Source organism: Argentina silus (assembly GCF_951799395.1).
Source record: "Argentina silus genome assembly, chromosome: 1".
Taxonomy (NCBI): domain Eukaryota; kingdom Metazoa; phylum Chordata; class Actinopteri; order Argentiniformes; family Argentinidae; genus Argentina; species Argentina silus.
The window spans coordinates 25298296-25324313 of NC_139655.1; the positions used below are offsets into that span (position 1 = coordinate 25298296).

The 26018-nt window shown below is 42.7% G+C and overlaps 2 protein-coding genes across 2 annotated transcripts; both read left to right on the forward strand.

Annotated features, from left to right (window-relative positions):
- Positions 1 to 1422: 1422 nt before the first annotated feature.
- lgi2a (leucine-rich repeat LGI family, member 2a) lies at positions 1423 to 7298 on the forward strand (the record flags this gene model as incomplete). The annotated part of the gene is made up of 8 exons (XM_083678186.1): positions 1423 to 1601; positions 1902 to 1973; positions 3139 to 3210; positions 3665 to 3736; positions 4163 to 4234; positions 4712 to 4881; positions 5088 to 5252; positions 6481 to 7298. The coding sequence occupies 8 exons, from the start codon at positions 1423 to 1425 to the stop codon at positions 7296 to 7298; spliced, it is 1620 nt and encodes a 539-aa protein (XP_083534312.1).
- A 3655-nt stretch (positions 7299 to 10953) lies between these two features.
- On the forward strand, positions 10954 to 22613 carry LOC310801379 (coiled-coil domain-containing protein 149-like). The gene is made up of 12 exons (XM_083665379.1): positions 10954 to 11078; positions 12257 to 12418; positions 12613 to 12651; positions 13053 to 13160; positions 13412 to 13528; positions 13682 to 13854; positions 14249 to 14321; positions 14590 to 14674; positions 15450 to 15594; positions 15985 to 16061; positions 20072 to 20185; positions 21347 to 22613. The coding sequence occupies exons 1-12, from the start codon at positions 11028 to 11030 to the stop codon at positions 21919 to 21921; spliced, it is 1719 nt and encodes a 572-aa protein (XP_083521505.1). The 5' UTR covers positions 10954 to 11027; the 3' UTR covers positions 21922 to 22613.
- Positions 22614 to 26018: the final 3405 nt, after the last annotated feature.

Sequence of the window (26018 nt, forward strand, 5' to 3'; positions counted from 1 at the left end):
AAGGGAGACCTGTCCGCATTTTCTACTATGTTATTCAAGAAGGGACCTATTCGTTAATGCACTATTGCCGAAACGCACACAATAGCTTTTCCTCTAGCCTAATATAAACTTCCTTTTGTACATTGATTCTAGACTGCAGGGCCTAAATTCAGAGAAAATATAGGCTTGCGGCGGGATTTTTGTTTTGTCAACTGTTGGACGTCGCTGTTTCTCCTCGGCCCCTGTCCATGGTCTCTGTCCATGGTGCTGAATTGAAGTTTCCGTCAATGCGCCACGCGCAGTTGTTCAAATGAGCCCTTTTCATGTAGGCTATATCAACTTTGTGTCATGAAATAAATCCTCCACATTTTAGATCTGACACGAACTTTTAGGTCGTCTAGCGATCATCTCAATATTGGCCTAAGTGCCAAATTCCTATATGATGAATGTAGAATTACTGGCGCAGTATATAAGTATATTTCTGGTCCAGGGCGTAGTATGGCATGCTGCGCTGATCCAGGTGCACAGGTGCCATATTCTAAACTCAAAACACTGGGTAAATAATTCAGTTTTATTTAGTATTTTGGAGAAATTACACCCTTGAGCAGACGAAGAACAGGTTGTCAGCAGTATATCATTATTAGTACTTTGGTGAGTAAAGAAAGTATATTGAAGGTCGTCAAAGAATTGACCGATAGACAAGAGGCCAACACTTTTATATTGACCGGAACAGGGCATTTGAGTTGGCTCTAGGTAGCATACCATACTATGCCCTGGACCAACAGCCCTAGACAGAAAATGCATATACTCAGAGAGAATGTGAGTGTCTCCACTGGCTAGCTAATTTCCTGTTCATGTTTTCGCGAACATTTCCAAGCTAAATAACGGCTGCACTTACAACCACTTCCACTCCTTTGCTCGTTTCAAGGTCATGTAACTAAGACATATGATTGATAGATTAATTGTTTCAGTTAGAAGTATTTTGCATTGAGCAAGGGGAGGGAAAGAGGAGACAATATTCTGTATTGTCATTGCAATTCCCATTGCAGTGAAAAGAGGGCGCAATCCTGCATATGGTGCCTAAACATGAAGAAATTATGGACAAATAGCCAAGTTTGATATAGAAATAGCACAAATATGGATTGATCATATATTAAACATGGATTGATAGAAATAGCCCAAGTAGCCTATCATCAATGCAGGCAAACCATTCAGTAGGTTTACGCTCCATATAAGCATACTAGACTAGAGTAAGATAAATGCTGTTTAACCAACATTCACCAGAGCACTGGGCTAAATAAATAATTAAATTGGGCGAAGAGGGCTGCAGCTGAATTGCTGATGTCAGGGGTTCAGTGCAGCATTTCATGGTGCAGGGTGTAAGCAGTGCGATCTGCCTCGGCGTTCTTAGCAAACCTCACACATGCACGCCCGACAAGAAAGATGCTTCCAATCGTTAAAAACTGCGTATTATTTTCTGTGGCGTTATTGTACCTGGTTCCACCGGTTTCTTTGAAAAGGGTTTTCAGATGTCCTTCAACATGCAGCTGTTCCAAGGAGTCTATAATTTGCGTCGGGTCTTCCTATGCCCCGAGGATTTCCCCAAACGACATCAATTCACTGTAAGTAGCAGATGGGTTACATTGGCCGTCAGAACACATTTGATTTCGGTATGACCAATACCGCAATATAGACATATTGGTAGCCTACGTGATTTGTACGTGTTAATACTATCTCCACAAGCTAAAATTATATTTTGGTGACATGCAGCATCTTTGAAACATGATGGTTATACCATATCTTAATCACCTGTGACGCGTTTAAGTAGGCCTACACGACTGAAAGTACGATACGGTTGTATTGAATGGTCTCATTTGGTACAGGGTATTTGCAAATCATTTTTCATTACTTTTATTTTACAGGAGCATTGTCAACGGGACGTTCGCTGAGGTCAAGGAGGCTATGTTCGCTCACATGCCTTCTCTCCAACTCTTGTGAGTCAATGATAAAGATTGAATATTGAAGAATTCACCACATTGCTTTCCCTTCCTGCGGTTGCAACTCCCAATAAAGTTGGATTCGATAGATGGTCAGAAAAGTGCTGTATTCAATCATAGTAAAGTAGGCTACATACAGTAGAGGGGCAATAAGCAAGCATTCATATGTTTTTAAAATTGCTGCAATGGGTGTGACCTACTGTACAACACAAATAATACTTAGATGATAGATTGATAGATTATCATTAAACAGCAAATATATTACCTACATGTTTGCCTTAATGTTGTCTAGTGTGTTGTTTATGGCTTGAAGTTCAATTGCTCTAAGCTTGATACAGTAACTACCCTCAGAGTTCCACAAAGGAGCTATAGGATTAAAAGGGTTCTCTCACTATTTTGCCAGCTTGCACTTCCTGACTTGCTCAGCTGATGGGTCCTGAGTGGGTGCATGCTGACCTTATTTATATACATTTACAGCTTTCAATACTCTCCCAAACATGAAGCTCCCATAATATTGATGGGTTTGATTTGAAAGCAGTTCATTCCATTATTTTCATAATTACCGGAAGCCATTGATCTGCATTCACATTCTAGTATTGATCCTAGACTAGTGATGCTAAACACAGGCGTGGCAGGTACACTTTAGAAGTCCATCATTATCTTGACCATACAGCAACTAAGAGGGAGGAGAGAGCTGTGCACTGCTACTCTGGTCAGGTCCAGGTTTTTCTTGCTGCATTTGTACATCTTTTGTATCATAGCCAGAACATAATTTTAGGCCATTAGTTACCTTTTACTGCATGCCTGCCACTGTCATTGACAGTGACCCTCGTGTTTATCAAAGAGAAAGAGTACCATAGAGCAATAGTACCTTTGACTTTCTCTCAGATGATAAGGTTACATAGAGGAAACAGAGAGAGAACTGATGTTGTCAGCGATATGATGTACAGTACTAGCGGGTTTAACAGGGGATCGGTTCTCAAATGAAAGCAATCCCACTTTGGGGAACACAGTGGTGTGATGTCATTAGTAAGATGACTGTTGTTTCTGGATGATCATACTTTACACTTGATTATGGAACGTAACGAACCAGGATTGTAATTTGCATATTGATCATGTATTTCTATTTACCTAACTTTTAATGTCTTGTTTTTTGTTATAGGCTTCTTAATTCAAATTCACTCACAACAATAAGGGATGATGCGTTCTCTGGCCTTCCACACCTGGAGTACCTGTAAGCACCTGCTTTCTATTCTTTACATGTCTTCAGTATCACCATGCGATGAGGTCCATTTGTGGGCAATCAGTTATGGAGTATAAATCAAGTCTAACATCAACATGCAGGTACTGTACTAATGGCTTTCTAAGGCAGCATTTGACATTTACTGAGGGGCGCACTAAAACACAAGGGACCCAGAAATGGGAGTTCTTCCTGTAATTTCAACTCTCAAGTGGAATGGTTTTGTAGTAGCTACTGGAATGTTTGATCTCAGGATTATTGTGTTAACTGAGTTAATGCAAGACCAGTTCCACATTGCCAAAGATTGGGGTCATTGTCAAAAAACATTGTTTTCCTAGTGGATAGGTTACTTCTTAATATCTTATGTGATATTTCTGATGAATTCCACTGCATTATGCTTTGCCTCCATATAATCACACAATCCGTAAAAAAAATATCTGTTTTTCAGCTTCATTGAGAGTAATAAGATTGAGACTACGTCCAAATATGCCTTCAGAGGACTCAGGGACCTGACTCACCTGTAAGTTCAAATCATCATTGATTTATTTAGAGTAAAGGAAATATTTAATTTAGGGATATTTTAAAATAGGATTAAAATGTTTTTTCCTTAACGACACCGATTTCTAACAGGGCATCCTGAAGATGTATTTCAATGTCATTCCACTGTCAGGAAATAATTAAGTAAGCCTACTGTACCATTTGACAGTAGAACACATTAAGTGAAAATGTGTGACATTTCAAAGGAATCTGTCAGTGACTGGCCTGGAAATTAAACATACAGTATGATATTACTGATATCATTTGAATATATTTTTATTACTCATTATCATTCTTGGGCCATTTGTATTTATTGACAGCGAAATGTGCCTTCAGCCTTCTGTATTTCCTGGCTTTTTAATTGTATATTTGCCATATACAGAGATCTGACAGTGTTGTTTCCACACAGGTCTTTGGCAAACAATAACATCAAAGCCTTGCCTAGGGATCTCTTCATTGACCTGGACTCATTGATAGAGCTGTAAGTTTGTGTTTCAGATTCTCTCAATGTGTACCGATACTCTCAGGTAAATACTGACTGTGAGATCAAAGACAACCATTTGTGTTTGTTGATTGGATTTACCTTCCTTCTTAGTCAAGAAACATGTCAAGAACCTTCCTAGAATGTTAATGAGTGATATGGGAAGCATTTTGTGTCAATTAGCATTATTTTTGTAATGTATTTGACCCCTTCTAACATGCTCAGTATATTAGTTTTAGTCCAAGACTAAGTCTTGAATTACTCATTGGAATGTGATGTAATGCTATGTTAATCCATCATTATCCTGATACCATCATATAACAATATCTTTCAAAGTATTTAATCAGTAGGCACATGTTCACAGAAAGAATGGTGAAGCACAACACATCCAGGCAGATTTTCATTTAGACAGATCACTGTTAGATGACTGTCAGGCAGCATGTGGTCCTGCAGTGATTGACGTGTGCCCTTGCACAGGGACCTGCGGGGCAATGCCTTTGAATGTGACTGCCGCGCCAAGTGGCTGATGACGTGGCTGAAGAGCACCAATGCCACGGTGTCTGATGTCGTGTGCGCTGGGCCCGAGGAGATGAAGGACAAGCGGCTCAACGACATGGCCAGCCTGCACAACGAATGCACCTCTACTGGTGAGGAAGCTGGCCAACTGCTCCTGGTCTAGGTGGCAAAAAGCTTACTTGACACCCCCAACCCATTAGTTCATAAATGGCAGCATGTTTTGCAATACATTACACGACACAACAATAACATGTTATTCCTTTAGGCCTATGGTGTACGTTTGTATTGTAAGGGTGTAAGCTCTCACACTAATGCTAGCATTGTCTCTTCTCCACAGATTTTGTCCTCCACCAGACAGTCCCATCCGAGTCCCTGTCTGTGGACACATTCTCTTATAAGAATGACGTCTATGTGGCCATTGCTGCACCTAATACGGAGAGCTGTATGGTTTTACAGTGGGACCACATTGAGATGAACTTCAGGACTTATGACAACATTACAGGTACGCTTTGGCTTGTGTTGTACCATGGCTTGTGTCTACTTTTGGATTTGCTTGAGACAACAGTGTTTTTGACACATGATGAAATAACCATTTTAGTACCCGATGACTATATAATAAGAAATTGTATGAAATGTCATTAACAAAACTTTTGACATTTATATCCTGTGCTCTTTACTTAGATATGCCATTCTGCCATTCATTAAAATCTTAATATATCTGCGTATTGCAGAGATAGTCCCCTCCATAAGTATTTGGACAGTGAAGCATTTTTTTTCTTTTGGCTCTATACTCCAAAAGTTTGGATTTGAAATCAAACTATACATTTGAGGTCAGAGTACAGATTGTCAGCTTTTATTTGAGGGTATTTGTATAAATATTGGTTTCACCATTTAGAAACAACATCAACTTTTATACATAGTCTCCCTATTTCAGGTCACCAAGTATTTGGACAGATTAATATTGTGTCCAAATTATGCATGTTTAGTATTTGCTCACATATACTTTGCATATAATAACTGCTTGAAGTCTGTGATCCATTGACCCCACCAGACGCTGGGTATCTTCTTTTGGGCAGTAGAGGACCTACTTTTAATCAATTATGGTGAGCATTATTCGGTCATCGACTGTAGAGGTCTTCTTTGGCCTACCAGGCCATTTGTGATTTCTGAGTTCACCAGCGCTTTCTTTATTTTTAATGATGCACTAAACTGTTGATTTTGGTACACCAAAAAGGTTTGGGTTATATCTCTGATTGATTGATTGATTTTTTTCAGATTTTTCAGCCTCATAATGGCTTCCTTGACTTTTATTGACACCTCACGTTGACAGACACCAATAGCACTCTAAATGGACTCCAAATGCAAATGCAAAGCCTAGAATAACGACAAGACATTGACAGCTCTCTTATGCCTGGACAAATTCTGAGACAGAACACACCTGACTAATCAGAAACACAGTCAAGCCAATTGTCCAAATACTTTTGTGCCTTGAAATAAGGCTATGTATAAAAGGCCTGATCATTTCTAAATTGTGAAACCAATATTTATACAAATACCCTCAAATAAAAGCTGACAATCTGTACTTTAACCTCATGTTAATTGTGAGAGTATTGTTTTTGGTTCAGCACTTCCCTCTCAGATGTGTATATGATGTACTTCCCATATCATAAAGACACAATGTCATTTGTCTTTTCAAATATTATTGATCGATCTTGTGTCTCCAAACTCAGGCCAGTCCATTGTAGGGTGCAAATCTGTGGTGATCAAGGACCAGGTGTTTGTCATAGTGGCCCAGCTCTTCGGTGGCTCCCACATCTACAAGTTTGACGAAGACCAGAGCAGGTTCAGCAAGTTCCAGGACATCGAGGTGTCCAAGATCTCCAAGCCCAACGACATTGAGTCCTTCCAGATCAGCGGCGAGTGGTTCTTTGTGATCGCCGACAGTTCCAAGGCGGGCCTCTCCACCCTCTACAAGTGGAATGACAAGGGCTTCTACTCTTACCAGTCCCTGCACGAGTGGTTCCGCGACACGGATGCCGAGTTCGTGGACCTGGACGGCAAAGCCCACCTCATCCTGGCCAGCCGCTCCCAGGTGCCCGTCATTTACCAGTGGAACAAGAGCTCCCAGAAGTTCGCCCTGCAGGGCGAGATCCCCAACATGGAGGACGTGGTGGCTGTCAAGGCCTTCCGGATTAAGGAGGAGCTCTACCTGGCCATGACTCGCTACATCGGCGACTCCAAGGTCCTTCGCTGGAGTGCCAAGCAGTTCTCCGAGATCCAGGCACTGCCCTCACGAGGTTCCATGATCCTGCAGCCTTTCTTCTTTAAAGAGCGCCACTACCTGGCCCTGGGCAGCGACTACACCTTCTCACAGATCTACCTGTGGGATGCAGAGAAGAAAGTCTTTGATCGCTTCAAGGAGGTATACATCCAGGCGCCGCGCTCCTTCACTGTGGTTTCCACCGACCGCAGGGACTTCATCTTTTCCTCCAGCTTCAAGGGCAACACGCAGATCTTTGAGCACATCATCATCGACTTGAGCTTGTGAGCTAGCCAGGGGGTCTGCACACAACGTCCAACGTCTTCCATTGTAAAAGTTGTATTTTTTAGAGGGAAGGGGCTAGGGGAAGGGTGAGGGATGTCATACGACAAGTATTTATTCATATTCAGGATTTCTTGCGTTTGTATATAGTTTTATTCAATTTCATGCCCCCAGTCCTGTTCTATTGACCATTTTATACACATAATAACAGTGAGTAGGCTATACAAAGCGCAGACAGACAGCTTTACATTTTCTCATCGTACTGATGACATGGGGGTAAATAGGCTATATTGGAAATTGTGGTTGTTTTCATACAGCATACCTCATATCCTCATTCCCTGTGGTGATGTAGAGTATGTTGCCTTATTAGCACTGGGCTTGAGTGCTTTGGTGGCCCTGTGGCACCCCCTACTGGCTGTGACCAGTGAGTGATCGCTCTCTACTTTGTAAATACAGGGAAAAGTCTTGTAAGCACAAACCTTTAATAATGAGAGTATGAGACCTAACTCATGAGTGTATGAGTTTAGTTGAGTCTATGAGCCTAGTTGTCATGGGAAATATACATATTAGTCCCAACATAAAATTATCTTGGAGGAAGATAAGAAACAGAGCCTATTATTTACATTGAGGTGTAAAAATTGTGTAAATGGTGTAAATATTTCAATTCCTCTTGAACAGAATATCATTTCAGAATACAACTTTACAAAATATCCAATTAAAATGAATTTCTTTAAGGAACCTTTGAATTTACATAAACCATGTGACCACATGAACAGGATAGAAAACCAACCATCCATTGTCACATCTTTGTAAATAGGCTAATAAGGCTCTGGGCAGAAAATGCCTTCATGCACAGGTATAGAATCAGCATGAGATGATGTCTATGCTATATCTATACCATTCCAGGAAGAGTTAGACCTGTATAGGTACATTTCTTTGAAGTGTAGAAGAATACATTTTGAAAAACAGTCAGGATATAGGATATGTTGCCGCACCAACCTGGACACTAAAATGCATTTGATTTGTTTGGTACTTACATTTGAAAAAAACTGAATGTTGAGCTGTGCATAGAAATACAGAATTGCCACTAACTGTTTGGCATACTACTCCAAATGTCAGAACAAATCTTTGCACTTATCCCAAAAATATTACTGCAGCTTTCAAGAAGAGCATGCCATTCAAGACTGAATGTTCACCAATTTCAAGTTTGATACAACTTTCAATCTTGAAATACGCTTTAAACCAAACTGCTACTACTGTTGCCCAACAACTACAGTATGGTATTAATGCTCACAGTACCATTTCATAGAATATGCAAGCTGTATGATATGCAGGTTGTTTTTGTATCATGCTAAGGTTTGTTTTAAGCATATCGAATGTTACTCTTATGATTATTATGGTTACTCTTATGACTACTGTTGAAAATAAAAATAAATGCTTATGACTTGCTGGAAATGTCTGCTGCTCACATACTGTACTAAAATAAGATAAAATGACCAGTGCTACACAGTAGAACAAAGTTATACTCTACACTATAGAAAAGGGCATGTGTTTCTGTAGGTGTTTCTGTCTAATGCTCAACCACATCACACCCCCTCCACTTCTTAGTAGTTTGTAACAGTGGTTTGGTCTTGAGAAAGGCTTGATATGCAGAACCGTTGTTATGGTTGTAAACCATATGGCCTCTAACTCTGATGTAAAAGGAAGTGGGCTGTAGACCTTATTTTTGTAAACAATGTGGCCTCTGTCTTACACCAAGCCATGAGAATGAGTTCAATAGTCCACTATTTAGGAAATGTATTGCTACAGTATACAGTAAATGCAATATATGGGTCTTAATGAACTGTCAAGACAACATATAATGTTTTTATGGTATTGGCACTTGTGTCAGACTGTAAAATAATTACAGTTCAAAAACAAATGTTCAGTGCATGTAAATAGCGTTTGAAAAACAAAACTATACATGGCTCTAAGGAACGGAACATCAGATATCTGCTTTCAGTGCCATTTACAACAAGTCACACTACCTGCTCACTACCTGCAGGTTCATTTTTTGCATTTTCAGATTTCTTCAAACAAGCTGGAGACTATATCATGTGGATCAAATGTAAGTTATTATAATTTGAACATATATATTACACAACATTACAGTTTTCATATGTTAGTCTGTGGCATTCCTCATTCAAATTAGAAAGAGTAGGCTAGTGCCATATACTGTAATTGGAAGTTAAGGTGCTGCTCGCATTTCGAATAATATTTCAGGTATATTATCTAGGCTATATATGTTTGAATACATTTAAAAAAACAAAACATTCATGTATTCATGTTTGCGACACAAATTCCCTTTGAGTGGCTAATTATGTATATGAATCAGGGTTACATAAATATGCATATCCTACATATGCCTCTGCCTACGTTAATTTTGAAAAAACAAAACATGCAGTATGTAAAGAGGATTATGATTTGATCATCAAACTTGAATTGAGTTGCGAGGTTTGACATTCATCTCAAAAGATACGTGCAGTTTCTTTCATTTCAAATATTTGTTGCTATTACATCAACATTTTGTTGAATAAATGTCATTACATTTGGTAAGATGATTAAAGCACCTTACTAAAGGCCAAGCTCATGATGTTGACATGTCTAAATAGTATTTAGTATGCAGTATATACTTTAAGTAATCAGTAGACAGTATGAACTTTCGGACATGGCCTATCTATCTCTATGGCACACCCACCCGGACATCCCCGCCCACCTGCAACACAGCTGACCTAGTGTAAACATTGGTGCGGCGGAGATCTGCGTTCTGTGAACGACTATGAGCAACAAGTTCCGACATTACGACTTCCGGTTTCGTTGTCGCAATTTTAAAATAAAAGCACGTGGTAGGCGATCAATGGAAAGTAATCTGTGATCTGTTTTGCCATATTTTTCATGAAATAAAAAAACAAATTTTGTTCATTAAAATGTACACATTCGTGCAATTACATGCAATTTTACATAGGGCACATATAATGGACTGTACACACATATTTTTCCAAGGCTAAACTTGATATTTACTACCAATCTACTCAGCAACAATTCTAGAATATGGATCAAGTGAGTTTCAATTTGATATTTACTCCCAACCTACTGCGCAACACTTTTAGCATTTGACCTTATATATATATAGCTATATAGCTTATATAGCAACTCACTTAGAGTTCCATGTTTAGTTTTGGAAAAATATTTGAGTACAGTCCATTATTTTGTGCTCAGATGGGGCACTGTTAGCTGTTTGGCCACAGTAAAAAGCAATCAACATTTTGTATGACACCACTTGTGGTTGAAACCCACTTGATCCATATTCTAGTGTTGCTGAGTAGATTGGTGGTAAATATCAAGTTTAGCATTGAACAATTGTTTGTGTACAATCCATTACATGTCCTATTCAGTCCAATAATCTTCCATCATATCAGAAGGGTAATTAGGATGTTAGAAACATTACGATTATTAAATGTTTAGTATAATTTGTGGTTCTTTTATCCATATTTACTATTTCTAAATGCTTAAACAAGTTTAACGTGGGCGCTTTTATTTGGAAGAAATCCTCATTTACATACACCCGAAGTAGGTGGGCGGAGTTCCACTATTATCGTTTATGGAACACAGATGGAGAATCCTTCACCTCTACAGATGAAAGCCGAATGAAACACCAATATCCCTGATAGTTGAGTGTCGGAGACCTCAGAAAACATGAATTCTTCTAAAAGGAGTGAGAGTGATTGGCAAGGCCTTGTGAGCGAGGTGAGTGGGCTGCGTTGATCCAGTGACTATTTGGGTTGCAAGACGTCAGTCAGCGTCGATGCTCTGGCGGTCTTACCATATGGTGTATGTCTACTTCATCGACACAGAATAGTCACTATAACATACTTTATTTTGTTGAGAAAAACAAGCAGCATCGTCGATTAGTGTGTAATTACTCACAACACGAATTTTGCGTAAAATGATCCACAAACGCGCAATGATGGATCGGTCTGCTGCACCACCTGTTCGTCTGTGCTTATTAACACAGTATTCGCTTTAGGCCGACAGTCACTGTAAATAAATGCTATGTCCGTTTTTTTCAAATGAACCAATTTGGGCTCATTTTTGTATAGCCTATCTTATCTGTTTTCTGTCCAGCTTCATGTGTGAATAATTTTCTCCCAAAATATGTGTTTTTTCTTTTTTCTGTACCTCGAGTTTTGTCATTTATTGTCCCTCCATTGCCTTCCCACAGTTCTGATATCACACGACTAGTTATCACTTGTATATCCTTTGCATAATTGAAGATATACCTATTCCCACAGTATCCTCTCGGTATGATGAAGAAGGTTCAATCTTCTTCACATGAAATAACCCTCTGACATTTCTTATCTCCTTTCTTTACATAGTGCATGCTAACTGGCTCAGTGAGACGCCACACAAGAGGTTGATAGTCATGTGGCTTAACAGAGGTCGCAAGTTCGACACCTTTGTATTTTAGGGCATGGTTGGACACATTTTAAGGCCATACTTGTTGATTATATAAGTACTGTGATCTTTACCTTGTGATTGACAGTGTCATCAACATAGTTTATTTAAGTTAATTCAGAATCTGCTATTTAACCCTAACCCTAACTAACATCCTAGAAGTTTTGAATTGTGAGGTACTGTTCTTGGGACTTTCCCCTGAGTTCTTGTTGTATTCCAAAATGTAATAAAGGAGCAATACTATTTCTGATGGATGAAAGATATTGACGCTGAATTAAGTTAACACAGTATGCCCACACAGTAATACAGTGAGTGTATTACTTTAAACACACGCAAGTCCATTTTGTGGGTAGCTCTAATGTCAACAAACTGCACGTGTGTGTGTGTGTGTGTGTGTGTGTGTGTGTGTGTGTGTGTGTGTGTGTGTGTGTGTGTGTGTGTGTGTGTGTGTGTTGTATTTGCATGTTCAGTTCCTGGTGTGTAAACGTAAACTGGAGAGCAAGAAGGAGGCTCTCCTGATCCTGTCCAAAGAGCTCGACACCTGTCAGCAGGAGAGAGACCAGTATAAGCTGATGGCCAATCAGCTACGAGAACACCACCAGGGACTCAAGAAGAAGTACAGGGAGCTCATCGTGAGTCTGTCCATACATAGGCTGTATCTGCTTTGTAGTTTATATTGTAATAACATGTTGAGCAATGGTTGGCAATCCCAGTGTTTTAGGATCTGCTTAGTCTTGAGGTTGATCTACAGTTTCATCTTGTTAAAAGGACAGGGACCATAATCTGACACACAGCAGATGATTTATCTTGTATCTTGTTGTTTCAGGATGGAGACCCCTCTTTACCACCTGAAAAACGCAATCAGGTAATTGGTTCTGTTCCTCATATTCCTGAGGCTTGCACAAGGAACTCTTGTTGGGATTTTATCAGAGTTTATGTAGTGGACAAAGCACTTATCCATGAGCTCATATTTTATGGCAAAGCAAGCTTTCCAAGGTTAACTAGCCAATCTTTCATTGATTCTTCACGTCCTCTCTCCTCACCTCCTTCTCAAAACTAACTAGACCCATCTCGGACCTTGTCCTCCAATGCATTTTGAGAAGGAGGAGAGAGGACGCAAGGAATCAAGGAAAGCCTTTTGTTTTGAGATTCAACCCTTGACCTAGCTTTGCATCATTTTCCTATTCTTCTGTGCCTCCTCTATTTATCCTCTTATGTTCCTCTTTGTCTCCCTCCTCCATCTCTCCTTCTTCCTCCACACCCCAGGTGAACTTGGCTCAGCTGTTGCGAGACTCACGTGAGCGAGGGAAAAAGCTATCTGAGGAGGTGAAGGAGGTGAATCAGAGACTGGCAGAGGCCCAGGGAGATAATAAGGTGGGGCACCTATCACACATACACAGGTGCTCTCTATCTAACTCTCTCACACACACACACACACACACACACACACACACACACACACACACGGCCACCCTTGCCCTCTAAGTTAAATAATCACATCAGGCCTTTGAATGTCTTTCCCTCCTACAGCGGCCATTTAAACTCACACTTGACACTTGAGAATGTGTTCAGGAGTGTGTTGTAGGCAATAGAAGTGAATGTGTGTTCCTCCTTCCCGTCCACAGCTCCTTAGGATGACCATCACCAAACAGAGGCTAGGGGATGAGGAGGTGGGGGCGCGCCACTTCCCTGCCCACGAGAGAGAAGACCTGGTCCGGCAACTGGAGAAAGCAGGACTACAGGTGAAGGGGAGGGAAGCAAGTCTATCAAACACTTTCCTATGCTCTGTCTCTCCTTTCTCTCCCCTATAACTCCTACTACTTTCTATACTCTCTCTTTCCTTCTCTCTCTTTCTCCCTCTTCCTCTCTCTCTCCCCCCGTATTGTGTCGTTCAGATGGAGGAGCTGGAGCACGGCGTCAAGGCGCTGACTGACGAGCTGCAGGATGTCAAGGCGGAGAGAGGTGTGTTCAGGGAGAAGGCGGAGCGTCTTAACCTGGAGCTCAACCACATCCTGGGCGGTCAGGAGACACGCATCATTGATGTTGATGCTCTCTGTATGGAGAACAGGTGAGGGGGGGTGTTAACTGCACTGGACTGTTTTGCTACTGTAGGGTTAGGCTTAGTCAAACACTTAAGGAAAAAGGGGATATTGCTGTGTATAAAGAACATGTTTGTGTTTTGTCTGTGTCTACCTCACACCAGAGCTACTTTTGTAACAGCACATTTGTGTTCCATCATTGTCGTTTTTGGACTGCCACACCAGAGGTGGAGAACTCAAATTCTACTCTTATATTTATAGTCCTCTCCCAGTGTATAAATAGTTCATGAATGGCATACTAATGGCTTCACAATATGTTGAGGTGGTGAGGTGGTAGTCGGTCAGTGTCATGTCATTCTATCTAAATCATAGCATCTTTATTGTTAGTTCATATTTGTCTGGTTTTGTTATGTTCTCTGTCAGGTATTTGCATGAGCGGTTCAACCAAGTCCAAGAGGAGGTCAACCTGTTGAAAACAAATATCATGAAATACAAGGTAGAGATGGGCTTTTCTGTCTGCTGTTTTAGTCTATAGATACTAATCTATGCTGTGTGTGTGTATGTGTACCTGTATATTAATTGTATTTAAAAGAAAAGTGTAATTACGTTTGTGAAGTTACTATCATTCACATGCTGTTCATGTATTTATGAAAATGAGGAGTAAAGTGTGCATGTGAATCTGTGTTATGTTGGTCGTCTGTTTGAGAAACAGAAAGAGAGTGAGCGTGATTATCACTATCAAAATGTGTGTTTCTGTTGTCCAGACTGCTCTAGAGCGGAGAAAAAACTCTAAAGTGTATGGGAAGTCCAACAGCAGTGCCCTTACAGGAGTTCTCTCTGCAAAACAAGGTAAGTACCCTCACGTAACAGCTCCCTGGTCAGGATGGCAGCTGGCTCTGTAATGATCCAAATATCAATGTTGCTCCAGGATCTAGGGACCTGCATTGCACGTATTGCGACGGACAGTTGTGCTGACATTGTGTAGAATATGCTTTTTGGAAAGCGGACTCTCTCAATTTTCAGCCCTTGTGTGAAATCAAATAATATTTTTTTCTAAACACACCTGGGAACCAAATCCATATATCACTCAAAAGTGAAAGAAATGCACTTGCACATCCATTTTTTCTTTTTCTTTTTTTTTGTAGGTGTGTTCAAAATAATGATCAAGCAATGGTGATGTTCAAGTATAGCGTGCAGGTGTTTTACAAAATCCATGCATGAAAGCATCTGTAATTTTGTCTCTGTCTTACTTTGACATAATCTATTGGAGTGATGGAAGCTCTCCTGTGCCTAGCTTTAGAAACCCCCAAGATACAACTCTGTTACTAATTGTATTCAGAGTTGAGGAGTTCTGGCAGAGAGACAAGCCAGCAGTCTAAACTGACAGGCAGCGCCAGCACAGTAGGTCTGGAGTTAAAGCTAGAGGGAACAGGGAGGTCATCTATTGTACAGACAGCTGTTTCTATCTCTCTGTCACTCTGTCACTCTATCACTCTCGCTCTCGCTCTCTATCTCTCTCTCTATCTCTCTCCTCTTTCTTTCTCTCTCTCTGTTGCTCCCTTGCTCTCCCTCGTTCTGCTTGTACCCCTCCCACTCTCTCACCCCTCTCTCTCTCTGTGTGCAGTGCAGGACCTGTTGTCTGAGGAGCAGGTCTGCAGTCTCCCAGCCACGCCCCAGTCCATCTCTGACCTCAAGTCCCTGGCCACAGCACTGCTGGAGACCATCCATGAGAAGAACCTGGTCATCCAGCACCAACGCCACACCAACAGGTGTGTGTGTGTGTGTGTGTGTGTGTGTGTGTGTGTGTCTGTGTCTGTCTGTGTGTGTATGTGTCTGTATGTAGGTTATTTGCTACTTTGTTTTTGTCTTGCCTTTCTTTCTTCTTCTCTCTTTTCTTCCACCCCTCTGTCCTTTATCTTTACTTTCTTTCTTTCTTTCTTCCTTCCTTTTCTACTACAGTACTCTATTGCTGTCTTTTCCATTAAGTCTTTTACATCACCCCTATGTTCCTTCTGCTCCATTGACCTCCACCTATACAGTAGGTACATAAACCTCACCACACAATCACCACTCCTCTTAATCAAATACCAAAGACACACATATGAGACCTGCAACTGGGGGCATGAAGGACTCAAACTCAACCCTTTTCTCCCACATAGGATTCTGGGAAACCGAGTTGCTGAGCTGGAGAGGAAGTTGAAGACCTTAGAGGTTTCTGGCCTGTGGAGTCTTCCAGGTAAGTGTCATCAGAACATGTTCTAACACACTAGTTCACAGTGTACAAGTGTAAATCATTAATGTGTAATAGGCCACCATGTTCTGCTTTGATGACACTTTAACTAACTCTACAAAAAATGCTCAACCACATCATCAGCAAATACAGTGTCTATTCAAGGGTGTGTGTGTGTGTGTGTGTGTGTGTGTGTGTGTGTGTGTGTGTGTGTGTGTGTGTGTGTGTGTGTGTGTGTGTGTGTGTGCATGCGCATGCTCTTGCATTCAAGCACATCCGCGCAAGAAGTTTGATTATGAAAATATTATGTGTAATTAATCTCCTTACCCAGCATGTACTGTACTTGGCTATCTGCGTATCATTCCCAGGAATATCCTGTCAGGTCAGGCACTTGAGCCAAAGTAATTTAGCTAAGTTGTCGGTATGCACCCTATGGGGCTACACTGAGGTCTCATAGATAAGCAAGCTGGTGAAGGGCATGTTAACTTCCGTATTTTCTCCTCCCATATGCTTTGAAGTCAATATTGTATGTTATCATTATTCACATACACTGTTATACCATACAGCCAGTGGTTGCATTTCATTCTACAATATTTTGTCAGGATTTATATGGTATTATCTTAATAACATAATTTTATACCAATTTTTACTTTTTTGTTTGTTTTGGATTAATAAAAGACAGCATCACTGAGAACAATGTGGTACCATGTAATTTTCAATGTGTTTAATTACTAATACAAAATACATTTGTTTGCTATTTCATTTTAGTAAATACCAAGTAAACACCATCTTCAATATGTCAAAACTGTTACGTGGCTTTCAATACTGAGATTAAGAGCTAAACCAATAAAATTGGATTTATTCCAAATACATTGTGAACTGACCAATGAAATGCTGTGTTATTAACCGGGTGTCTCTCTCCTCCCTGGCTGCGGCTGCCCTTAGGCCTGACCTACCGCGTGTCTCTGGGATTAGGGAGTATGTTCTCTATGCTGCCCCCTCTTTGCCCATCCATGCCCTCCATTGTGTTATACCAGTCTAAATCTGGGCAGCATCCCAGAAACTGCCACCTCTCATACCCCCATCCTGATTCCATCACACTTGTACCTCTACGATCATCCCTTTTCCAATGACATCATCTGCTGGAATCTGCTCACCTTTGTGGTTACTAAGCTATTGTTTTAGTTTTTTTATGGGTCTGTCTTTTACTGTTACATAGTAATAAAGAGACTGCACTGTCTCCAAAGTAGAGATGAATTAGAACCACAAAATGACAGAGGATCATTTGATTAACTCTAGCTTTTACCATTTAGTTACATAGATGCCTACTTCATATCTAACCCTATGATTAAGAAATTATCATTCATTTTCAGATCTATTTATGTTATGGCATATGCAGTGATTCAATGTTGCAATGGCAACATTTTGTCAATGCTAGTCTCTTCTAATGATCCCAAGCTTTGGAGCACAGAAACAATAGCGTAAGTACCACATACGTTTTCACCACTGAAGGGAAAAATACTGCAAAGTGCAATGCAGAGAACACGGCAGCCGTTGTCATCGTAGAGTTGTAAAATAACAAACAAAAAAGCTGTTCCTCTCGTGTCCAGCAGAGTGTGCTGTTGCGCTGTGTCTCAAGTGGATTGGCGGGATTCAGGCGTCGAGCTGTAGCCCGATGAAGCTCGCCTGTCATGAGACTGCCATTCTCCACACCATAAAACTGACAAGCATCCATTACTGAAAATGATTGCCCACATTACAAACACATTTAGGGGAATGTGCTGTTATTAGGGAATTTGTAGACGAGGCCCAAAGTACCTCACGACTCTGTCCACCACAGTCAGTATTAGGCAGAGAGAGAGAGTGAGTGAGTGGCCTTGTTGAGATGGACAGAGACCGGTGAAAATAAAAATGAAAGGCGACGGGGGCAATTGGGGACGAGGCACGACCTGAGTCTAAATTTGTAGAGGTGACTGCGTTGTTGTTCCCGAACGAGAAGTAAAGAAAAAAACGACAACAACAAAGCAGTGACTAAAAATAGAGTTCTGATTGACTTGACTCCCCAAACCCCCTCCTGGGAGCTCTATCCCCCTGTTGAATGAGTGGTGGAATACATCCCTATTGAAAGCCTGTCAGGGTGCATCAGCCAGTTTGGCGGCGGAAGTGGCGTGCCAGCAGCACTGAAGGAGGAGACGGGTGTGAAATGCCCTGATAGACTGAGGTCTGTGTGAACCGGGCTGGAGCTCCTTTCTCTCTCTCCCCGTCGTTGTCGCCGCCTCTCTGCGGATCAACGGCGGGGACTCTGCGGGCCGGCGTCTCATGGTGGCGAGTTGTGGCAGACCTGCCGTGTTGTCAAAATATAAGACTGTGCATGCTGACTAGAGAGAGAGACCTACCAGAGCCAGAGAGATGTGTCTGTAGAGGTATGGGGAGTGCACTAGTTAGATGTGTCTCTGTGTAAAGGAGCATCCAGGTCTATTGTGGGAGGTAGGGTACTTCTCTCAGACTAGTTCTGTCTCTATTTGTAAGTATGTATGTGTTTAGGGCTAAATGTTTGGGCAGGTGTAGGCATCGACGTGTGCATGTGTGTCCGTCCGTGTGTGCGCATGTGTGTGCGTGGTGTGTGCGCACTTGTTCAATTGGCTGTGTACAGCATGCGTGCGTGCGTGCGTGTGTGTGTGCGCGCACATGCATTTGTGAGTAATTGCGTGTGCTGCTTGATTTTGTGTGTGAGCGCCCAGATATCTGTCTCTCAGTGTGTGTGCGTGCGCGTGTGTGTGTGTGTGTGTGTGTGTGAAGGATGGACGGATGGATAGGCAGCTGTCAGGAGGGTGTAAACCCACTCCTCCATGCTTTCTCCTGTGCACAGCGTGGGCTGGAGACCTGCTGCGTACCGCCTAGGCCCTGCTCTGCATACGTAATCACCACCGCTCAATTATTAGAGGCTTTTAAAAGAAGGCTGCATAACTCACGAAAGGCTCTCTCAAATCTTGAGACAGCAATTCCAGCCTGGAGGAGAACAGAGCTCAGATGTTTTGTCCGTTTCTAATGAGATGGTTATGTAGCAGACACTTTTATCCTAATGTAGCAGAGGTATCGTCGTCACTGCTGGGCATGCCACTATCACATCCTCTTTTTAAGATCTAAGCCTTAACTGTTGCACCCCGGAGTAAAAAGCCTAACTTCATGCTCTTGTAGTTTGTATGATAGGTCAAGGACAGGTGTCTCTGAAACCCTCTATAGCAGTGGTCACCAACCTTTTCAATCATAAGATCACGAAAATCGGTGAGTCCACTCCCGTAGAACACCCCAGACCAATTGTAAGCGGCTTGAATGTTACATATTACATCTTTAAGGTCAACTGAATTGCTTGGACAGGTCTTTCGCCTAACCCTTGATGAAATCAGCCTGGTGTCCTATGATTGAAGTTGATCAGTGCCCTGCAGTCATAACATGGTGTTTGTTCACCATTCATGACTCCCCCTCCATAGTCAACACACCTTGTGTCATCCATTTTTACAGCTTTCTATTTTTGTTTGTGATTGATGCTTGAGTGGAACCCTATAAGTGAGCTATGTTTTGCGTTCACAGTGTTTTTGTGTGTGTGTGTGTGTGTGTGTGTGTGTGTGTGTGTGTGTGTGTGTGTGTGTGATGTCTGGTATATAGTGCACAGTCCCCAGTGAGTAGCATATGGCGTCAGCCCAGGAGGCGTGCAGCCATCACTAATGAAGACGGATGAGAGGGGACTGTAGCCACTTCCTGTGAGCACAGCTCTGTGTGTGTGTGTGCGTGCGTGCGTACGTGTTTGGATGAGACTTTTATCTGTGTGTAGGAGAAGAATCCATCCTGTCCTGCTTGCACATGCACCTTTCCACTCATGTCACACTGTTGCCTGTTTACTTTCTATGTCTGTTGTTGTTATTATTTGTTTGTGAGTGTGTTGGGGGGCTGAAACTTCATTAACTCTGGCCCTTTTTCTTTTTTTTTCTTTTTTTTTTGGGGGGGGGGGGTAACAGGGGGGCGAGATGCCATGACGCTGGGTGAGAGCCAGCGACCCGAGCTCCTTTCACCAGCTACCACACAGCGTTCACCTCCACCCCTTATGCAGGCCAGAGCACCGCCACCCAAAGGTGAGTGTGTAATTGTGTGTAACTGGCCGTCCATTAACTGCACCCCGGCCAACAGCATAAACGCTGTAATTAGCTAGAACCCCCCCCCCCCCCCCCCCCCCAGTCCCCTTTCCCGCCTTTCCTCCACATAGGCTCTCATTGGTGCTGATGGATAAGTACCCATTGCTCCTCAAATGCCATGGCATTTTGGAAATGCTAGCAAATTCTCGCCTGCTGACATTCAAAAACTTAGGGCGTGTTTTTTTAAGGAGGGCTCTCCATAAATATGGATGCCGGTGCGCAAAACGATGTTTTCTTTTTCATTTTTTGGGGGGGGCCGGGGTACTCTGCGTGTCTTTAACCTTTTTGGCTCAGCATTCACAAATATGGGTCAGTAATCCTCAAAATGAGAGCATATTTTGGAGAGGAGGCAGAACTAAGCTGTTGCCATCGCTGGGATAGGGGCGTCACGCTTCTGTCCCCTCGTCTGGGGCTCCACACTATTTTTAGCCTGTTGCCATGGAAGCACATAAGTAATTGAAATAAGTTTCTCGATTGATGCAGCACCCCAACTCAGAAGATGAAGTTAGCCTAGTTAAGCAATCATTTGGATATTAATTCTCTTTCAAATCCTATATTTGCCTGTCCGTAAAGTTTACACTGCACTCTCACTTATCTTGGGTGGTTTGCATAGCTTACACTTTCACACGTTCATCCATTTACACAGCTTTGCAGTTCAGAGGTAGCATGCTACTTATGGACCAACAGGAGTGTCTCCAGCTTTGGGTCACAATTCCAGGTCTTTGACCACTTCTGGTCACTTCTGGCTGCTGTTGCTTCCCCTATCCCCTACTTCCTAGCTGCCTCCCCTATCCCCTACTCCCTAGTTCCTTCCCCTACTCCCTAGCTGCCTCCCCTATTCCCTACTCCCTAGCTTCTTCTCCAACTCCATGGCTGCCTTCCCTATCCCCTACTCCCTAGCTCCTTCCCCTACTCCCTAGCTGCCTCTCCTATCCCCTACTTCCTAGCTGCCTCCCCTATCTCCTACTCCCTAGCTGCCTCCCCAAACATTGAAGGGGTGGGGTTTAGGGGAGAATGAGGGATTGTTTAAGAACAGGACTATAGCTTTGATATTACTGCACTCTCACAATGAGCTCTCATTCTTTCTCTCAATCATATCAGATGACAGAACAGGAAGTTCAGGAGCGTCGACGTGGGAACAGGACACAGCTGGCGGCGACTTTGGCGCAGATGGCATCAGCAGGGAGGGTGCACTTGTCCTGTCTGACACAACCGAGTCCAGTGAAGGGGCGGGGACTAATAGCAGCTACATGATTGACAAGCAGGGGGCAGAGATTCTGACTCTGACAGAGGAGCAGGCTGCCTCAGAGCTAGATGAGGGGCGGAGTCCCGTGGAGGAGGAGGGTCATGAAGTGGAAAGGGGTGTCGATGAGGAGCTGGGCTCCACAGTGGAGGAGGGAGAAGAGGCGGCCCTGGCACTGGACGCCCCTACCCTGGAGGCAGAGACGGATTTGAGCAACATCCCACAGCTTCCAATAGTGCAAACTCCTGTCGGCCACACCCTAGGGGCGGGTCATTTGCCCTGTCATTTCCAGGAGGAGGGGCCTCGTGTCCCTGAAGAAACCTCGTACTCTGCTTCAATATTCAAGGGTCCAGATTGGGCTAGCACAGAGGGGTGGGACCTGCACTGTCAGTCAGGACAGAGTGACAGTTGCCCTAGTGACAGCCTGGCATAGTAAGGCAGGCCATTAACAGAAATAGGGAAGGTCACCTGTATCTTGTGTTTTAACACTCACTTGAAACATTCACACAACAGAGCAGCAACCTACTGTTGTGGTCCTGGCAGTTGTCTACTTTAGTCAATAACAGAGAGAAAACACTTTTTTTCAGCCTCTATTGACAGTGCCTGAAGATAGGCTTTTTGGTCCACAAGAGCAGAATCTTGAAATAAATCCAGTTGCAACAAGTCTCATGCCCTACAGGAAGAATTTAGCAAGGAAAATATCAAAGATAGCAGTCTTTTCCCCCAGGTTGCGATATGATAATCCCAGCTATGTGCTTCTTGCTTATTCCTAGGGGTTACCAATACATTGAGAGCTGTTTTGCCAGTATCCACATAGGAGACCCATGTGAGTTAACCTTAAGTTAAAATGATTGTATTAGTTACACATGGAAATATGAGAAGGCACTGAGAATTTGTAGACAGAGAGTATAATGCAATCATTATGTATTGATATATAGCTTTATGTATATAGATTATTGTAACAGTCACTAATCAATTATGATGCCCTTTTCTCATTCTGTTTTAGTAGATGTTGCCCTGTGACTGCATGTGCCTTACTCTGATGCATATGCTCCGCTGTATTTATAAATCATTTTGAATGAACTAGACATTTCTGTTTGTATACAGTTTCATGGTTGTCTACTCACAAGCATTGTTTGCTTGCTGCAGTGCCCCAAATGAACGGGTTCAGTACTGCTGCACTCTTACACACATGTACATGTGCATGCACACTCATTCACTCACTCATGTGCATGTACTGTGTGTACATACATACACACATCACATGCACATGCACTCACTCACGCACGCACGCACACACACAAACACACAGTGTGTTACGAGGTTGGTGGAACTTGTTTTCAGTACAGTGGGGAGCTCTACAATCACCGACATAAACAGCAATGAAGACAAGACAATACAATACAACATTATGTACAATGAGTGTGTTGGGTACACATACACACACAGACTCACAGCTATTTCATCCACAGAATTTTACAACATTTTATGTAAACAGAAGATTTAAGGAAATAATTAGCTTGCACTGAAATTCACACACCCTCTCTCTTGTCTTCCAGCCAAAGTCAAGACCCTGCTACAGTATTCAGAATCAGTTCTCTGCTTAGATTCAGGTGGCAGCTGGCCTCTCCAAGCAAACATACCATCAAAGCCAGAATTCATGAACTGCTTATTCTGCAGAAGGCTGCTCGCTATTTATAATCTTTGACACAAAATAGAGGGAGAAAAACAACAACCCGGGAATCCGCGGCGTGTAGAACAGTGTAGGCCCACTGCCAGACAGCTGATTTGGCATCCTGGTGAGGCACTCCGAGGAATCTGATGACTTTATAAAGCAGATGGGATTTGCACTAATGAAATTGTGAAGCCACATCACGCCTTGGGCCTTTTAGCGAAATGCCTATAGTAACTATAGTAACTGCTGTGGCAACTCACCAAGATAAGGGGAGTATTAAAGATGTGCCTTGTTGTCATGTTGTCAGGTGTCTCGTCTATTTTCAGTTCTTATGTGTATGTTTATGTCTGTGTGAAATAAGCAACTTGAGAGAAGGTCGGGTTTTTTGATCCACCCTTAGCTCTGGTCTGAGCAGTGGTGTGGAGTAGCATGGATTGTTGTCTTTATAGAACTGAGACACGGTACAATATGTGCCCTGTGCCAGTCAAGCAAGGCCACTTAGTGAGACCTGGGCATTGGAGAAGTTAGCAATTTCAGATACTCTCGTGGGTTTGCTGGAGTTGTGACATGGATTGAAGTAGACAATTCACTTTTTTTCCCACCCTCCTCCCGGCACTGATGCCAGATAGTCTGTCACAGCCTGCCACTTTGCACTGTGGGAAGTTGGAGTCCTCTTGCGTCACAGCCCCAGCTTTCTTTGCATTATCATCAGAAGACTTTGAGTGCTCATTTGCAAAATACAATAGGCTTACTGTTCAACTCTTGATATGCCTGCCTACACAGATTTGCATTATGCTCAGACTGGTATGGATTGGTTATGATAAGATTGACTGTATTATTCTATTCTTTTTTATAAGATGGCATACCAACATCCAAAACAATTAAAACAGACATAATCTGTTAATATAGAGTAGAATGGAAACGCTATTGTCCATGGAAAGGTTCCTTTGGCATAAGTGTTATATGATGAGAAAATCTAACATGATGTGTGCTGTACAAACATATAACCATGGAAGGAACAATCATAGGCAGGATTTGGAGTCCAAGTCTGCTTCTATTAGACAGAGTGGAATAAAAAACGAGACAAGCTGCGCTTCCTACTCTCCCTCTGACAGGATCACCTGGGAGACTCTGATTTGCTGTCAGGTGGTTGGTGTAGGTGCAGAGAGCCTGCGGGCTGCCTTGCCTCGCCCCCTGTGAGTGGAACTGGCAAGAGCCGCTGAACCACCGCCTCCGCAGGTAAAACGAGTTGTGGTCACCACGGCGCTGCACCTGCCAACACTAATCTCAGCCTCGCGTCTCTTACAGAGACTAGTTACGAGTTACTAGCGAGTGATGCAGTTGTACTGGCTTCGAAGACCCCTTTCCTCGGAACAAAAAAAGCTGTGTGTGCATGTATGCATGTATGTATGTGCTTCTGAGCAAGTTTTTGTGAGATCTAGTATGGTGATTTGGCAGCACTGCAATGTGCTCGTCCTCTCATCTTATCTCTGACTCTTGGGGAATGGCAACATGTTTTGCTACAAACTCTTTAGCCCAACTTCCCTCCCCCCTCATCCTACTCTGGACAGACACAGCAGCCTAGAGAGGTCACAATGTTGTCTGCTGGCTCTAATAGGTGTGATGGAAGAGGCAGGAGGCAACTGGATATGGAGGATTTGACACCCTATCATCACTGGTTCCTCCCAGGAAATGGTTAGGTGTGTGTGTGTGGGGGGGGGGCACTTGGAGCCAGCAGTTTCCAGGCCAACCACTCAGTGGGGTTAATTACTTTACCAGCCAAGTGTCCTCCCAGCAATAGCCAATGGCTGCACCTCAGTCATTTCTTTACACTACCTGAGTTCTATCAGGAGGCCCTTTGAGATTGGAATGAACCAAAGTGCACCAGGTCCCGCAGTGTCGTTCCCTGGTGTTTTGATTTGAAAAGTGTAGCTTTCCACTCAGTGACAGGTCTGTCATTATCTCAGATGGGGGAAGAAATCACAGCAAAGAGCAATGGTGCTGTCTTGTATGACATATTTGTCCATGGTTGTAATCACCCAGACTTATGATCAGCCTTGGTGTAAGCATCTATTGAATATTTAACATATTGAATGAAGTTGAGATTACTTTGCATATGTTCGCTCAGGTTCTCATACTTCATTTGTAACAACTTCAATGATGCCATCTTTGATTAAAGAAGCCAATAAAAAATGCCCCTGTTAGCATTAGCATAAATCACCATGACCCAATAGCAACCATCAAACAACCTCTCCTCCCACCCAACAGAGGTCCTACAAAGATATTGAGTTAGATATGTCCCACTGTTATTTACTGTGTCCAATTACATGTTGTGCTTTACACAAGGGCAAAGTCCCCAGAGAAACAGTATGCAGAACCGTTAGGGTTGTTGCCTTTTATGACCGTCACCTTATTTGTATTCCATTTTGATTTGTTTATGCAAGGTGAATTGAGGTGGAGAATATGTGGGTGGTTATGCAAATATTGCTTGTAAATCATTGAGTTGAGTGTCCCTCAAGAGGAGGCTTTTTGACTTCAGACATGTTCATCCATGTTGCTCGTCTTGCTGTGGTTGGGTTACTTTGTGCCTTTTCACCAACCTTGCAGTTTCCAAGTTTCCTTTGGGAAAACGATAATTGACCGCAACAACAACAACAACAACATGCCCCACTGTAAAGCCAGGCTTGCAACGTCAGAGGACATTGGGGAGGGGGAGGTTGTTGAGGGCCGATAAGCAGAGAGTTCACACCGGAGGTCAGCACTCAGCCGACGTGTACAGTCAGATCTCTATTAAGATAGGAGATGGTGGGCTGACGCGATAAGCGCAGACAGGAACCACTGATATTGGCGGTTGG